Source organism: Muscardinus avellanarius (assembly GCF_963383645.1).
Source record: "Muscardinus avellanarius genome assembly, chromosome: 2".
NCBI classification, from domain to species: Eukaryota; Metazoa; Chordata; class Mammalia; order Rodentia; family Gliridae; genus Muscardinus; species Muscardinus avellanarius.
Genome location: NC_137787.1, coordinates 66,984,852 through 67,002,502, shown reverse-complemented (window position 1 = coordinate 67,002,502; position 17,651 = coordinate 66,984,852). Strand labels below are relative to the sequence as shown.

At 41.6% G+C, this 17,651-nt stretch overlaps 1 protein-coding gene across 2 annotated transcripts in view; it reads left to right on the top strand.

The window, feature by feature from the left end:
* The window catches only part of CERS6 (ceramide synthase 6), a gene marked incomplete at both ends in the record, with an annotated part of 306,258 nt that extends 305,792 nt beyond the window's left edge, over nucleotides 1–466 (top strand). For both annotated transcript variants that reach the window (XM_080719887.1, XM_080719886.1), the window contains one exon: nucleotides 314–466. In XM_080719887.1, coding sequence (XP_080576013.1) covers nucleotides 314–466 — 153 coding nt within the window. The remainder of the gene's footprint in view (nucleotides 1–313) is intronic.
* Nucleotides 467–17,651: the final 17,185 nt, after the last annotated feature.

Sequence of the window (17,651 nt, the reverse complement as noted above, 5' to 3'; positions counted from 1 at the left end):
GGAGGATAGTATGCCATTTTGGGGTACTAGAGGGATTCATGGTCCAGTATGTATTTAGGATTGAAAGATACCTTAAAGAGGTCAACAACCTAGCCCTGTGATGCCTAATCCACCCACTTTCCTTGATAACTGACTTTGTCCTTCAGATCACATCTCCCCAGTGAAGGAAAACTTATTCTTATGGCAATGATCTGATGTTCTGATCTTTTAACATTCGGATCTACCTTCATGCATGATTGCATATATTTCTGAGCATCCCATACCTTGATGGTTTCCCAGGAGTTGTTTACACTCCTCTTCTTGTATCCTGCAGGTGTCCAAGGATGATCGAAGTGATATTGAGTCTAGCTCAGATGAGGAGGACTCAGAACTTCCAGGGAAGAACCCTCACACTGGGACAACCACCAACGGCACCAGTGGTACCAATGGGTATCTCCTGACTGGTCCTTGCTCCATGGATGATTAACTACTCAAAGCTACAAGTCCTGAACAAAGTGAACTGTTTGTTCCTGGAAGTATTTAATAAGTTGCAAATGCAGTTCCTCTCATAATATCTCAGCACCAGAAACAAAAATTAGGATTATCAAAGCATTTTGAATAGTGCACTGCCATATGCCCTGTCTGTGAATGAAGAAGAAATACCATTCTCCATATGTAGGCATGCTGTGTGTAACTGACACAAGGGAACAGTGTTTGCATTTGTACTGTCTTAGAATATTATTTATTTTTTTATTTGTTTGTAAATCTGTGGACAAAAGAGGGTTTACTCGCTCCTTTTACTCTCTGGGTTCATGATAGTGAAGGAGATGCTCCATCTGCTTCTCCCCTTTCTCTTGCTGTTGTCCAGTGTGCTGTGAGCATCAGCTTAGTTTGTCTCTTAGAGCAAGCAAAACTCAACAGAAGACCCTCATACAGCTCCAAAGGGGTTTGCTTTCCTTGTGTTACCATGCCTGTTTTGAAGTTGCCGGTATAGTCTCCATGACCCATCTCCCAGTGTGGAGTTTAAAGGATAAACTTGGTTTTGAAATGGTCATTCTTGATGGTCAATTAGCAGTTGATCTTAAAGAGGATACTTATCGGGCGAGTATTCTTGTAATTTTGTATCAAGTTGCTTTGGGGTAAACTTCACTTCTTGTGTGCACAGCCAAGGGTTCTTTGCTGATTGTGGCGGTTGGTTGAGGATTAACCTCGGAGGCTATGGAATACTTTAGCCTCTGTAATGAGGTGAGTGCTCTGACTCTGAGGAAAGATAATTTACTTAAGCTCATAGTTACAAAGCAAGAAAATGTTTCTAGTGTTGGGAATAGGCACCATGTTCTGGGAATAACTTAAGGAGAGCAACTGATTTCAACCAGTTTTGGCCACTACCCCTATAATTAGTGTAGTCTTATGTCGTGAATAAAAGGAAGCCAAATATACTTTGGGACAGACAAAAGCAATCTTGAAGGAGTTGGCAAAGATGACTTTATTGGCAAAGCACTTTATTGCAGCCAACTTTCAAAAAATAAAAAAAGCCTAGCTGGCATTTGACTTGATGTTTTCATTTTACTGGGCAAGATAAAGCCAGTGGGAGAAAGAACCATTGCTTTTCTCCTTCAACATAACCCACAATGACTTTCTTGTTACTAGAAAATGAGCAATGTTGCACTCCAAATCTTTTTGTTTCCTTCTTTGAAGACTTGTTCAGTTTCCAGGAACTTTTTGTCCCAAATGGAGCTATTTCCAGAAAAACAACAAAAAGACCATTGGACGATGGTCATATCAGTGATGAGAAAAATTACTGAAAAAAAAGTCCTCATAAGCCTCTCACATGGCAGCATTATTTGTGTATCAATAAGAAACCCATACATGTAGGCCAAAGATTTTATTCTAATTTCTAGTAAGAGAAGATAAAATGGGGATTATAAGTATTTATTTTACAAATCAAAAAGACCCATCACCTAAAACAGGAATCCAAAAAATTTTTAAAAATGCAGTAATATAAATGTGAGAATCAGGCCACAACATAGACAACAGCACAGTCCTAGAGAGTGAGTATCCGTCCTGTGCAGTTGTTTACATTAAAAAAAAAAAAACCTGCAATGGTTTGGATCTAGAATGACCCACTGTCCCTCACAGAAACCAGGCAGCCATGTTGGAGGTGTGACTTGGCTAGAGGTGTGGCCTCAGGGATTATACAGGGTCCCTCCTCTGCTTGCTATCTCTGGCTTCCACCCTCTGTGATGTGAGAGCAGAGCCCTTGTTCTTCCCTTCTCTCTGCTTCCTGCCACCATGGCCTGAGCTCTGCAAACTTAGCCTGACATGGACTGAACCTGTGAAATCTCCAAAAACTGTGAGCAAATAAATCTTTCTTTAAATTGTATGGTCAGTTGGTATGGATTACCTCAGTGAGAATGCTGTCTGAGATAAAAATCTTTGTGTCCACACTTTGCATCCTATGAAATAGCAGTTATAAGACTACTCCCAAATCAAAACCTCTCACTGCAATATTGGATCTTTCCTTGCCCACTGACAAAATAGTATGCTTCTAGTATGGTCCATAATACCTGAAGAGGCTCAGGACTATGTGCTTATTCATGTAGAAAATGAGGCAAATGAGTCTGCCTGTAGAGCCTTATTACTCTATTTCATGAAACAGTTGTCTTTCTGAGAGTATAATTTCTGGATGGTTGAGGTTTTTGAGACTGGCCACAAGACACAAAAATTACTGTTACTCATCAGAACATCTGCTCAAATGCAAATTTATGAAAATAATATCAAGCATATTACACCTGAAAATTTTGAGAAGAAGATGGAAGTTTCCCATAAACTGAGTCTTTGGTTCATAGTCACCTTACTTTAGTGTCTGGGCAGATATTCTTAATGGGTAGAATGAATTTTTAAATGATAGTTCCACTTTGGACCACATGACATCCTTTAGCACAGAAGAATAATTTTTAGATCAGTTTGTAAACTTAGAAGAGGTGCATAAAATGAAGTAAATTGATTTCATCCTTAGCAAAGGAAAATCTAAACAAGCTTTTGTTTTTCTCAAAAGTAACTTAGGAGGAAGACTTGAAACAGTCTTTCTGACTGATGGCATTAACATAGTCCTCTACATGAATATAGATTTTTATTTCATTTTATATTTTAGGACAAAAAGTTCTTTGGAGCTAACTAAAATGGAGTGAAGAGGCTTTTTATGGTGTAGAATAAAAAAAAAATCTCTGTCCACTGCTGTCTTATGGTGGCCTGATAAGGCTGAGAAAGAAAACTATGTGAGGTATCTTATCTTCCATCTGTGCCAGGCCATAGCTTTTGGAAGTGTATTTTGTAAATTCAGCTGTAGGTTAGTGAATGTTGTTTCTCGTTAATTAACTTAGCCTGTGGTGATATCTCCTTCCTCCTGGTCACATGCAAACCTTCCCAGGGTACCAAGGAGTATGTAGAAAGGATTCTAGAAAAAGTAATATTTTAATCTCCAATGTTATAGCTTTTCTAGATCTCTTAGTGGGGGAAAAATAGAAAATCAAGTAGAATTTGGCCTTGGGTCAACAAATAATATAAAAGTGTGTGATTTACGTTTGTATGTGTCTGTTTCTCCAAAAACTGATAAAACCAAAATGTCACTGATTTATCTTTATCCATTTCTTGTCATAAAATCCATTTACCATGTACAACAGAACCTCCCCTCTCCTTTGTTCTTTCTCCCCACATAGCTGAGAGTAGGAGAACCTATTCAGTCTTAGCCACAGAGCTACATATGATAGAGACCAGGTCATAAAGTCAAAAAGAGGCCACACAGTTCACCTTTCCAAATCCAGTCCTATGAATGTTGAGAGTATAAAAGTAGCTATCAGTATTTTGGATTTTTCAAGTGTTTCTTGTAAGAATCCATGTGGTTGCCACTTAATCCCAGGCTTGTATTAGCATTCTACTCCCGCCAGGCTGCTAGACAGATGTTTTCCTGAGCTACCATGAGATAATGCCACAGCATCTGATAAAGATGAATGAGGCAGAAAAGTTAGGCAAGAAGCAAGATCATCTGCAATCAAAATGGTAGGTGAACCTCAAAACGTCTAGTTCTGTTGCCAGACTTTCCACTCGGAATACAGTCGTGTATCCTATGGCACTGTTTTGATCAACAATGGGCCTCATATACAACTGTATATGAGATTATAAACGGCCCATGTGTAGTAGGCTCTACCATCCAGGTTCCTGTGAGTATACCTCATGATATGTGCACAATAATGAAATTGCTTAATGGCACATTTCTCAGAATGTATTCCTATTGTTAAGCAATGTATGACTATCTTTGGTAGAGTTTGAATTTTGTTTTTTGGGTTTTTTTGATGGTACTGGGGGTGGAACCCAGAGGCCTTCTACCTCTGGGCTATACTCCCAGACCTATTTTATTTCTATTTGGAAACAGGGTCTCACTAAGTTGCTGAGAGCCTCACTAAGTAGCTGAGGCTGGCTTCGAATCTGTGCAATCCTCCTGTCTCAGCTTCCCAATCGTGGGGATTACAAGTGTGCGCCACCACACCCGGCTAGAGTTTAAACTTGAACAAACTGAATGCCTTCTTTTTAAGTAAGAAGTATCTGAATCTTTTACTCTGTATTTAAATTTCATTGTCATTTTGTCTTAGTGAAAAGTGAGATTTCATTTCAGCTTCAACGAGTCTTGCTAAAAAGCTCCTAAGAGAGAAATTTATGGGTGCCCACAGTGGCCCACCATTCGTTCATGATTTTGTAGTAATAATTTTTTCCTATCTTGGAAACATTAATGCCAAAGTCGTCTGGATATTTGAGCATCTTTTCTTAAAGTATCAAAAGTATACAAGCCAGGCCTGGTGATGCACGCCTATAATCCCCATACTTGGGAGGCTGAGACAGGAAGATTACAGGTTCAAGGCCATCCTCAGCAATTTAGCAAGACGCTGTTTCGAAATAAAAAATAAAGGGCTGCAGGTATAGTTCAGCAGTAGAATGCTTCTGTGTTCAATCCCCAGTACCACAAAAAAGAAAGAAGTATACAGAATAATTCCAAAGGTGTTAATAGGTCCCATTTTTTTCAGTATGTGTGACATCATCCAAAGAGGTTTCAGAAAATGAAAGGTTAAATGTTTACATTTTATGTGATAGTTGATTCTTAAAGTCCTAATTAGCTTACTTTCCTTTGTTCTTTGGCTGATTTCTGCTTTGTAAATAAAGAATAGCCTTGAAATGTTTCTAACATCCAGATAAGAAAATAAATTAGATCAAAGTCAGCCTGGTGGGAAAGTGATCAAAGGCACTTTCAGGTTCTCGGTAATTTAGATGCAAAGAGAAAATGAAGAGCAGAATGCTCCAGGAATCACACTGCCATACAGCAGGCTGTGCATGGGAGGGGTAATCACAAACAATTCTTGAAGAGAAGACAAGACTTTTTCTTAAATAAGTATGTTGTTGTCCCCAGAATCAGTTTTGGTTTCTTTTGGTGAAATGGCATTGTGCATTCTCAAATTGCCACATAATGATTAGCACTAGTTCACCTACCACATTTTAGTAATTTAGAAAGTGAGAAGCCAGAGTCCCAGCAGTTTGCCCACAGGTGCACAGCACCCTCCTGCCCCTAGGGGGTGCTCATTAGATGCTGAGAAGCCATGTCCACGCTTACTCAGAGGTAGCCTACCAGATGCTAGTTTTCATGGAGAAGATTCTATTTGAGACCATAGAGCATCATATATATTATTCATGAATCTGCCGGCATCCAAAGGAGAACCTTATTCTTCCTAGGTATTCCCAACGTAAATTAAACCCAAAGCCTTTAAAAGAATGCATTACCAAATAGGTACACAGGAAACCCCAGCTGGTCAAAGCAATTTCAAAGGTCTCTGTGGCCAGACAGCTCATATTGTCTCCACAATACAGAGCATTGCTGGGATGACCCAGGAAGTGATGGGAGAGCCCTGTTAGACTAGTATCTGCCTTGTTTTTCTCACTACTCACATTCCTTTCCATGCAAGGAAGCCAAGAGACTGTTCTGCTGTCAGTTCCCCTACAGCCTTTGGGTCAGTTCTGCCCATGCCTCCTCCCCTGCCTAATCTCATTTTTCTGCAAAAACAAAAGTATTGTGGCTCTGCATGAGTGTTCCCTTAACATGGGTCCATGAAAGCTTGGCTTCCCATGTTGGTGTATGCTGTATGGCATGGAAGCCAGGGAACAGCAATTGTTAGTAGTGTGGTTTCTAGGTTTGTTGAAAAATTAAATTGTGTTCAGATTTCCTCCTGGTCTCTTTTATCTGTAGTAATTATTTTAAACTGTCATCATACAGTTGCCCTTTAAGATAAACAATTTTTCAAGATAAGCTGTGAAACAAAACAAAAAAAGGTTCTATAACAGGAACAGTTATGTGATGATTCTAAAACTTTATCTTAGAGCTTCATTCATTTAGACATCAAAACACCCTCCGAGTTCAGTTTCCCTACGTTTCATAAATATCCTGTGCTCACAATTCTCATCAACTCTCTGCCCACGTATCATCATTTACCTCCACAGTCATTTGTTGTCATGGAAGGGGTTGGTGGTTCGCTTTTTGTATCTAATTTTTTCAGTGAGAAATAGGTAACAAAACTACTTGTTTTCTTGAGACAATTCAGTGCTTGAGCATCTCTGTCTGAAATGAAATGATGTACTGTTAGCAAATTAGAATTATTTCATGTACTGTTATTGTGTTTTGCTGATTTTATATGAAAATATATTCATTCTTGATCTCTGGAAGCAATCATTATTATGAAGATCATTTTACTTTGAAAACACTTTCATAATAAAGATAAGTCTTAAGAGTGCAGCGTTAAGTGTCCTTACTGCAAGAGCTAACCAGCTCATGTTGGGAATACATCACTCCTTCCTGGGTGGGGTTGTGTTCCTGGGGTTATATTCCTGGGATGACGCAGTCATTTCTTACAAGCCTCCTCAAATCTCCAAATCACTCTGATTACTGAAAAAGTAGTAATAATTTATCTTGTGATACTCTGTGGGATCTCTGAAAAGTATGTTGTAAAAGCTTCAGGGGTGTGTGTGTGTGTGTGTGTGTGTGTGTGTGTGTGTGCGTGGTTCCAGGAATGGAACCTCCAAGCTACATCCCCATCCCTATTTTCTAGTCTTTTTATGTTGGAGACAGGGTCTCACTAAGTTGAGAAGGGCCTCGCTAAGTAGCTGAGGCTGTCCTCGAACCATAATCCTCAGGTGTCTGCCTCCTGAATGCTGGGATTACAAAGCATGCACCACCACGCTTGGCTTCAGTGTTAAATTTTATGTAGCACTTCATGCAGGGGAAAGATGACTTACAGAATTAGCTGTTTAAATATATCAGACTAGGCTGGGTTTTCTAAATTATAAAAGATGTATTTAGGACCCATAATCCAAAGCACATCACAGAGCTGCCTCTTTATGTCTAGCTCAGAGGAGCTTGGCTGATGTCACCTCTCTGAGTCTAGGTCTCATGTCATTAGACCTCCCTCTTTTTTCTCTGCCTCTGCTATGAAACCCTTGTCTTCCCTAAGCTGCTCTTCTCTTCTGAGCATATGTCATCTATATCTAAAGAGCTATAACAAGAGGGGCATAAAAAAATTCTTAAAATAGCATAGAAATTCAATCAGATACTCCAACACCATACAAGACCCTAGCCATGTGTAATCCCAGTACTTGGGAGCTAAGAAAGAAGAATCACAAGTTCAAAGCCAGCTGTAGTAACTTAGTGAGGCTCTCAACAACTTAGGCCCTATTTCAAAATAAAAAAATAAAAAGGGTGGCGATATAGCTTGGAGGTAGAATGCCCCTGAGTTCAATATTTAATACAAAAAAAGAAAAGAAAAGAAGGCACCCCATCAAAAATCTTAAAACCACTCCAACCACCATCCAACTCAAGCATAAGCTATTCTAAATTCAACTACCAAAATTTCTCTAAGGCAGAGAGATACACTATATAAAAATGCCTCTCTTGGGAAGCCATGAACTCTTCAGTTCTGCAAACAGGAATCTGTTTGATTCTAGTGAGAGAAACTAGAAGAAGGTCTCCAAATGGCCACAAAGCAACTTACTTTCCAGGCCCCTTCCTTATTGCTGGGGACACTGCATCCAAGCCAGACATACACTATTTCTTCCCTCCAGTCTGTTTTTACCAACTCTGCACTTACTTCCACAGGAAGAGTGGCAACAGTGCCAGCAACATAGAAGAGGGGAGGCTATCAAAGCAGGGGCCCTGTACCAGAATCTCATGGGATGTTGGTGGACCCTCAAAACAATCATCATGATAGCTGGAGCCAGGCACCCACACTCTTGATTCTCCCTCAAGTGCTACACCATGGGGAAGCAAGAGTTAGGTCATTCCTAAACATTGAAATTAAGAAATAACATACAGCCTGTATCCGTGGAAACCAGAAGTCCTTGTCAGATGGTGAAGGTGAAGAGCTTCAATGGAAGGGTGACTTTTAGAAGCATGGGCTGAGCAACAATAGAGAGCCGGGAGACAAAGGCACGAGGTGGGGTGTAACGAGGTGAAAGCCATTGCCACGCTGGGCTGTCAACCAGACGCCAGTGAGAGGACGCAGTAGATAGTAAAGGCCACTCTGTGTGCAGTAAATCTGGATGGAGAGCAAAAACCCTGCTATCTCTCTCATCTAGCTTTGCTCTGCCACCTCTCGGCTGAACCCAGCACAAAGCTGCCCATGTGGGCTGGGCATGGTGGCACATGCCTGTAATCCCAGTACTTGCAGGCCGGGATAGGTTCAAGACCACCCTCAGCAATTTAGCAAGACTTTTTTTTTTCAAAATGAAAATGAAAAGGGCTGGGGATACATATTAGAGGCAGAACACCTTTGGGTTCAATCCTCAGTACTGAAAAAAAAAATTTTTAAAGAGGGAATTCTAATGTAAACTATGGAGTCATCATAACTATGATGTAGGTTCATCAGTTGTAGTAAAAGGATCAGTAGCGGATGATGATGATAACAGGGAGGCCATATATGTGTAGGAGAAGGGAATATATGGGAAATATTTGTGCATACCACCCAGTTTTACTGCGAGCCAAAACTTCTTTTAAAAAGTGAAGTATAGGCCGGGCATGGTGGCGCACGCTTGTAATCCCCGCGCTTGGGAGGCAGAGACAGGAGGATCGCGCAGGTTCGAAGCCAGCCACATGCGCTGGCTTAGGAGACCCTGTTTCCAAATAAAAAAATGTAAAAATACGTCTGGGAGTGTAGCCCGGAGGTAGAAGGGCTTCCAGGAACCCCAGTACCACCAAAAAAAAAAAAAAAAAAAGTGAAGTATATTAGCATGGTGGCATATGCTTGTAATCCCAGCATTTGGGAAGCTGAGACAGGAGGATTGTGGCTGGAGGACAGCCTCAGCTACTACTCAGTGAGGTCTTTTGCAACTCAGTGAGACCCTGTTTCAAACTAAAGAATAAAAAATAGGGCGGGGGGGAGGGTGGTGCACGCTTGTAATCCCAGCATTCGGGAGGCTGAGACAGGAGGATCACGGTTCGCTAACAGCCTCAGCTACTTAGTGAGGCCCTTTGCAACTCAGTGAGACCCTGTTGCAAAATAAAGAATTAAAAATAGGGCAGAGCATGGAGCTTGGAGGTAGAATGCCCCCTGGGTTCCATCCCTAGTACTGAAAAAAAAAAAAAAATTAGACCGGGGGATGTAGCTCAGAGGTAAAATGCCCCTGGGTTCCATACCCACTACTGCAAAAAATAAAATAAAATAATAAAATAAAAAAAGTGAAGTAGATTAAAGAAAAGAAAGAAATGAATATTTTTAGTTTTCTTTTTTTTTCTTTCTTATTTTTGGTACTAGAGATGGAACCCAAGGGCTTTCTACCTCTGGGCTAAACTCCCAGACCCATTTTATTTTATTTGGAAACAGGGTCTCACTAAGTTCCTGAGAGCCTCACTAAGTAGCTGAGGCTGGTTCTGAACCTGTGTGATCCTCCTGTCTCAGCCTCCCAAGCGCGGGGATTACAAGCATGGCCACCATGCCCAGCTAGGATTTTTAGTTTTCTAGGGCTGCCATAACAAAATACTACAGACTGGGTGGCTTTTTATTATGGCCCAGTTCTGGAGGCCAGAAGTCCAAGATCAAACTGTCATCAGGATTGATTTTTTCTGAAGCCTCTCTCATTGGCTTATAGAATGCCCTCTTTGCTGTGTTTTCTTATATGAATCTGTGTCCTAATCTTTTTATTTTTTTTATAAGGACACTAGCCATATTTCATTTTGAATTACAGCCCACTCCTATGACATTATTTTACCGTGTGTGTAAGACTAGGTTTTGAACCCAGGATCATTCTACCTATGAGCTACACTTCTGGCCCTACTTAATTTTTTATTTTGAAACAAGGTCTTGCTAAGTTACCAAAATTCACACCAACCTTGAACCTGTGATCCTCCTGTCTCAGCCTCCTAAGTGCTGGGATTACAAGCATGTGCCACCACGCTTGGCTCTTATTTTAAGCACCTCTTTAAAAACCCTATATCTTGAATCTTGGCCTGGTGGTACACACTTGTAGTCCCAGCTTTTGGGAGGCTGAGACAGGAGGACCGTGGTTTGCAGCCAGACTCGGCTACTACTCAGTGAGGCCCTTTGCAACTCAGTGAGACCCTGTTTCAATATAAAGAAAAAAAATTGGGCTGAAGGTGTAGCTTAGAGGTAGAATGTCCATGGGTTCCATCCCCAGTACCACAAAAAAAAAAAAAAAAAAAAATATATATATATATATATATATATATATATATATATACACCCTCTATCTCAATACTGTTGCATCCTGAGGAAGTAGGGGTAAAAATTTCAACATGAATTTAGAGTGGGTCATGATTTAGCTCTTAACACAATGTCTTTTCACCTAATGACAACACACAAAAGTAATCAAGAAACGGTGTACTCCCGTAGTGAGCTCAGAACTGTTCAGGCCAGACAGCCACAGATGCCTCATGGACAGGAGGTTTGAGCTAAGACCTTACAGACAGGCGGAGCTGGGGGCAGGGCTGGGGCAGGAGGAATCCGAGCAGCAGAGCCCAAAGCACCAAGCCTCAAGGGTGAAGAATGACAACACACAAAAGTAATCAAGAAACGGTGTACTCCCATAGTGAGCTCAGAACTGTTCAGGCCAGACAGCCACAGATGCCTCATGGACAGGAGGTTTGAGCTAAGACCTTACAGACAGGCGGAGCTGGGGGCAGGGCGGGGGCAGGAGGAATCCGAGCAGCAGAGCCCAAAGCACCAAGCCTCAAGGGTGAAGAATGACAACACACAAAAGTAATCAAGAAACGGTGTACTCCCATAGTGAGCTCAGAACTGTTCAGGCCAGACAGCCACAGATGCCTCATGGACAGGAGGTTTGAGCTAAGACCTTACAGACAGGCGGAGCTGGGGGCAGGGCTGGGGCAGGAGGAATCCGAGCAGCAGAGCCTAAAGCACCAAGCCTCAAGGGTGAAGATAGCTTATAAGTTCAGGAGCAGCAGGAAGGCCCCGTGGGTGCTGGATGATATGCACGAGGGAGGACATGAGTGCTGAGACTGAAAAGAGGGAGAGACAGGTCTCACGGGGCCTGTATTCCAGGGTAAGAAGGGATAGCTTTGGGGCGCATGTAATGGGAAACCTGTTAGGGATTTGAGACATGGAGTTGCATGGCCCAACTGGTTATCATCATTAATAACAGAACATGGGCTCAACAATGCCCACCCTAACCATGATCAGAAAACCCTCCAGAAGCTGGGCGTGGTGGCGCACGCTTATAATCCCCGCGCTTGGGAGGCAGAGACAGGAGGATCACGCAGGTTCGAAGTCAGCCGCGCACACTGGCTTAGGAGACCCTGTTTCCAAATAAAAATGTAAAAATAGGTCTGGGAGTGTAGCCCGGAGGTAGAAGGGCTTCCAGGAACCCCAGTACCACCAAAAAAAGAGAAAAAAGAAAAAAGAAAACCCTCCATACTCTCAGGGTGGCAGTGGTGTCTGCAGATGTGTGGTGGGCACAGTGATCATGGGCAGGGTGATGGGCAAGTAGTCACTGGAAGATACAAAGGACGAAGTCACACTGAAGACTCAAGCCACGGGTAGCAGAAAGCAACAGGTGGAAGGTTCTGCTATAAGGATCTGGACAGGAGAAGCCTCCAGACCCCTTCAAGGAAAGCAGCTTGGAAAAATACCGGAGGTTGGCAGTCATCAGCCGGGGAGACCCCTAAGCGGGAGGCACACTTCCAGACAAGGCAGCTTTTTCTCACTGTTACTGTAGCACCTTGCTGTGTGCAATTCAAAGGCCCCCAGGGGACTGTGACCTGACAGATGACAGCAATTTCCAAAGCCTGCTTCTGAAGGAGTCAAGCTGCCCTGTGGATTCCATACTGCTGGCTGCAGGTGACCAGCCGTGCCGCTCAGCATCACACCACCCAGCACAGGGCACAATACACCTGTGTGTCAGGCATCAGATCCCCCTAGTGGCAAAACTATCCCAATCAAGCTATCTCTAAAATAATGATTCTCATTATTCACAGTGGAAAAAGCACAAAAAATCATAAGAGATTATATAAGCCATTAAAAGAACATTTAGCCAGGCGTGGTGGCGCACGCTTGTACTCCCGGCGCTTGGGAGGTGGAGATAGGAGGATCGCGCAGGATTGAAGCCAGCCTCGCTGGCTTAAGAGACCCTGTTTCCAAATAAAAATATAAAATAGGTCTGGAAGTGTAGCCCAGAGGTAGAAGGGTTCCATCCCTAGTACCACTAAAAAAATAGTAATAATAAAATAAAAAAGAACATTTATTTCCAGCAGAAGAACTGGAACAAGAAGACAGTGTCACCTTGTTCGGTGCCAACCTTCACGTGTTTCTATTGGATGGCCATAAAAGCGCAGCTTGTTAGTCAGTATCCTGAGAAATGCAGTAACAGAACTACACACCCGAGACACACAGAGACATGGAGAGGGATTTGTCATGAGGAATTGGCTCACGCCGAGACTATGGAGGCTAAGACATTGCTGGTCTGCAGATGGTGAACTGATGGTGACAGGAGAGCTATCGTGTGAGGCTCAGTCGTCTTGAGTTCAAGGTAGAAGACACAGGTCCCAGCTCAAGATAGGCAAAGATCAAATTCTTCCTTTCTCAGCATTTTTGTTGTATTCTGGTTTTGGATGGACTGAATGAAGCCCATCTGCACTGGAAAATTACTCGGTCTACAGATTCAAATGTTAATCTTATTCAAAAACATCCTCACAGACACACCAAGAATATCAGTTAAACAAATACCTAGGTACCCTATGGCCCAGTTATATTGACATAAAATTAATTGACACACACCATAAGAACTGATTTGGGGTTAGGAAGAAGTTTCAACAAGTAGGTGAACAACTAGTACAGAACCCACCAATAAAGAGCAACTGCATCAACATCCCTCAGCAGAGCAGTAGAGTCAGCTCATCCCAGTGTGAATGAGCTGATTGGTAAAGTTTCTGGAATTTTGCCGGTTATGGTTTCATACATCTATAACCCCTGCTACTCAGGAGGCTGAGTCAGGAAGATTGCAAGTTTGAGGCCAGCCTGGGCAACTTTGTGAGGACCTGTCTCAAAATGTAAAAAAGTAACAAATGATTATATAAACTTATAAATTAAAATCATATTTAGAAATACAGGCAATAAATACTCCAAAACGTTGCTAGCCAATGATCATTTTATATTCTTACTGTCATTTGTGTTCCGAGGTTATTTACATCTATCATACCTGGGTGACGGAAACACCATGTACCAGTGCACTAATGGGCATCTCGTCCCAGCTCCGTGTCAGTGACGTCCCATTGGTAGTTCCTAACCCTTCATGTTGAAAGTATTTGCTCTATAGAAACTGGTGAAAGCTGCAGATCAGGCCTTCGGTCCCCTTTCTCTTCCTTCCTTCCTCATTTATTTATGATCAGCCTATTGCTGAATATTTATCAGCACACACATAACTTAAAGGTGTAGAAACTATGGCTCAAAGAAGTTAAATAACTTCCCTCTTATCGTGCAGCTGGTAAGCAGTCGAGTTAAGATTTGATCCTAGGCCTGAGAGATTCCCAAACTTACACGCTCTTCCTGGATCATTGCACTCCTTTCGATGTTTATGCTTGTTTCTGAGATTCCTCCTGTATTTGAATTCTCCATTGGCTTTTTTTTTCTTATCTACTTCTATTAGTTTTCCTTATAGACTTAAAATTTTTCCCCTTTAGTTTTTATCCCTATTTTCCTCCTTAACATTATATTCTTTAGTTCTCTCAACTGCATTAGAAACCCTTTTTTGGGAGAACCCCCAATAAATCTAGTATACAAAGGATTGAGATCAATTTTCCAACTCACAAAACACACATTTCCATCCTCAACAAAACTCTGGGAATCCACAAGGTCAAATATATATTCCAGAACAGAAATTCAAGAGAAACAAGTCCAAACAGGTCAATAATTTGATGCACTGCAGCCTAGAAGAGTGGAAGAAAAGAGGTAGCAGAATTATTTATTTAGAGATTTGGGGTTCCAGAATAGGCTGACACCTCACAGAGAAATACTACTAGAAGTGGGCAATAGGTGAAGGGCAGGTTGCTGCAGAGTGAGGTTATAGAAGGAAACAAAAGGACAATTTTCACTCCTTTCTTTCCTTTGTTGAATTACGACAGATCATTTGATTTATCAGGATTAAACATTTGGCTTCTAGTTTTCCTAGCCAGGATGCTAGTAACTATCTGGTAAGCCAGCAAGTTAACAGCATGTGGAATGTCAGACCAGTTGGAGCCGAAGCACCAAAGATGAGTGCAAAGGGTCCCTGGAGCTTGTGAGGTAGTGGGTGCTCCCTCGCTCAGTTGCAGGGACTAGCTGGCCTAGAGAACAGAGCCCTGACGTGCTGTATTTCCAAGGCTGACATTTCTAGTTGTAGGGCTTACAAGTCACTCCTGTGGACATGGAAAACAGAACAGTAATGAATGCGATACAATGTACATCAAAAGTAAGTCTGCATGTGCACTGAGGACCAATTCTGTAGGGGGCATTATTTTAGGCTTTGTGAAAACTATAACAAGTCAAAGGCTGCCAGGGTTGGTGGAGCATGCCAGTATTCCCAGTAGTTGGGAGGCTGAGACAGGAGGATGACAGGTTCCAAGGCCAGCCTCAGCAACTTAGACCCTGTTTCAAAATAAAAAATAGAAGGGGTTGGGCATGTAGCTCGAGGATTGAATGGTTCTGGATTCAATCCCCAGTACCAGAAGAAAAAGGAAGGAAGGAAGGAAGGAAGGGAAGGAGGGAAAGAGAAGTCAAAGGCAGAGCTGCTGCATTGGAGTTCTCATCCTAGTCAGAAAAGGAGGGCACTGACAGTAGGTATTTTAGTGGGCCAAGATTGCTCTAAAAGAAATAATACAAGTGAGGTATGATAATGCACACTTGTAATCCAGTACATGGAGTACTTGGGAAGCTAAGACAGGAGGACCATAGGTTCACAGCCAGCCTCAGCAACTTAACAAGGCCCTCTGTATCTTAGTGAGGACCCTGTTTCAAAATAAAAAGTAAAACCGGGTATGGTGGTGTACGCTTGTAATCCCAGTATTTGGGAAGCTGAGACAGGATTGCAGGTTCAAAGCCAGCCTCCGCAGCTTAGTGAGGCTCTCAGCAACTTAGTGAGGCCCTGTTTCCAAATAAAGTATTAAAAGTATAGGTCTGGAGGTATAGCTCAGAGATATAAGGCCCCTGGGTTCCATCCCCAGTACCACAAAAATAAAATAAATAAATAAATAAATAAATAAATAAATAAATAAATAGTAAAATAGGGCTAGGGAATATAGCTCAGAGGTAGAATATCCCTGGATTCAATCTCTAGTACCACAAAAATAAAAAGAAAAGAATATTTGTTCCATTGTGTATTTCTAACCAAATGATAAAGGCAAATGATTTTAAAATAACAATTGTTCTATAGATGTAAGACATCACTATCATCATTGTATTAAATATGCTGTTAGGATAGTGATTTCTAGAAAAGTTCAGAGGAGGGAGAGGCTGTCCCAGCTGGTTGGTAATCTTCAAATCAGCCATCGGCATGAAAATCAAGGGAAGACTGAGGAATCAGGCCAGGGGGAAGGAGGTGTGGAGACAGGACCTGAATGCAAGGCTGAGCCTGACCCGGCCCTGCTGCTATGGAGAGTGTAAGTAGGACAATTAGTGGAACTGAGGATTAGACAGTGGTAATGAATCCCTTCTAATTTCCTGCCTTGACTGTTGTGTTATTGTTTCATTGAAGAATGTCCTTATTTGTTGGAAATATGCACTAAAGTATTAGAGGGTGATAGAGCATGAGGTTGGCAACTCATTCCGGAAAAAAGAAGATTCTTTAGACCAAACCTGCAATTTGTCTGCAACTTCGAGATTATTTTAAGAAATATATTAATAATTTTCAAGATCCTAGTACTTTTCCCAGCCAAATTTGCAGATATTTAAAGCTGATAATCTCCCTCTCCCTCTCCCTCTCCCTCTCCCTCTCCCTCTCCCTCTCCCCCTCCCTCCCTCCCTCCCTCTCTCTCTCTTTCTCTCTCTCTCTCTCCCTCCCTCCTTCCAAGCTACACCCTCAGCCCTATTTTTTTATTCTTTATTTTGAAACAGAATCTCACTGAGTTGCAGAGTGCCCCAGTAAGTAGCTGAGGCTGTCCGCAAACCGTGATCCTCCTGTCTCAGCCTCCCAAATGCTGGGATTATAAGCATGCGCCACCACACCCGGCTGCAATGTCTTTTTTTTTTTTTAATGAGACTTCTGTCTTTGAATTCCAGAAGCAGTAAGGTGATACAAAATGCTTCAACCTATCAAAGGAAAATGTAGTAAAGGAATAAACTGCATTAATTAAAACTTCTTGAGAATTTTACATTGTTTGGTGAGTAGTCATGTTAGTTTTTGCAAGTTTTTGAACCAGAATTACATTTTTATTCTTTTATATGGAATATGAATCATCTATAATGATAACTTAATTTCTTCTGCAAAAAAATAATGTGGTAGCCAGGTGTAGTGGCCCACACTGGTAATCCCAGTACTTGCGAGGCTGAAACAGGAGGATTGCAGGTTCAAGGACAGTCTCAGCAAGTAGTGAAACACTTGTTAACCTAGTGAGACCCTAGGTCATAATTAACTTCATATATATATTTATATAAGATATATGGATAAAAATATTTTATTTTCAAATTAAAATAAAATAGGGCTGGGGTTGTGGCTCTGAGGTAGAATGCCCCTCATTCAATCCCCAGTGACACAAAATAATAATAATAATAATAATAATAATAATAATGTAATAAGAGTAACAAGAACAACTAACTATAAGGTATATGATATTACTCCTTTGATTTTTACATATCAGAAAATTGAAACTTAAAAGATTTTAAAAATCATTTCCCAAATTAGCACCCTATTATGTAGCATAGCCAGTGTTTGAACCCTCCATAAATCAAAACCTCCATGACTCCTGTGTTAGTAATTCCTGCTCTATAGCAGGAATGCATTGGAAACCATAGAGAAGGAAAATTTAAGGAGGACACTAGAAGCTTGCATTGCTTTCCAGATTCCTCCCACCCTTCACTAGCTGCACCCAATCCAATCCATCACCCAGCCTTCCTGGTTCCATTTTAAAATGTTTCTCTTTC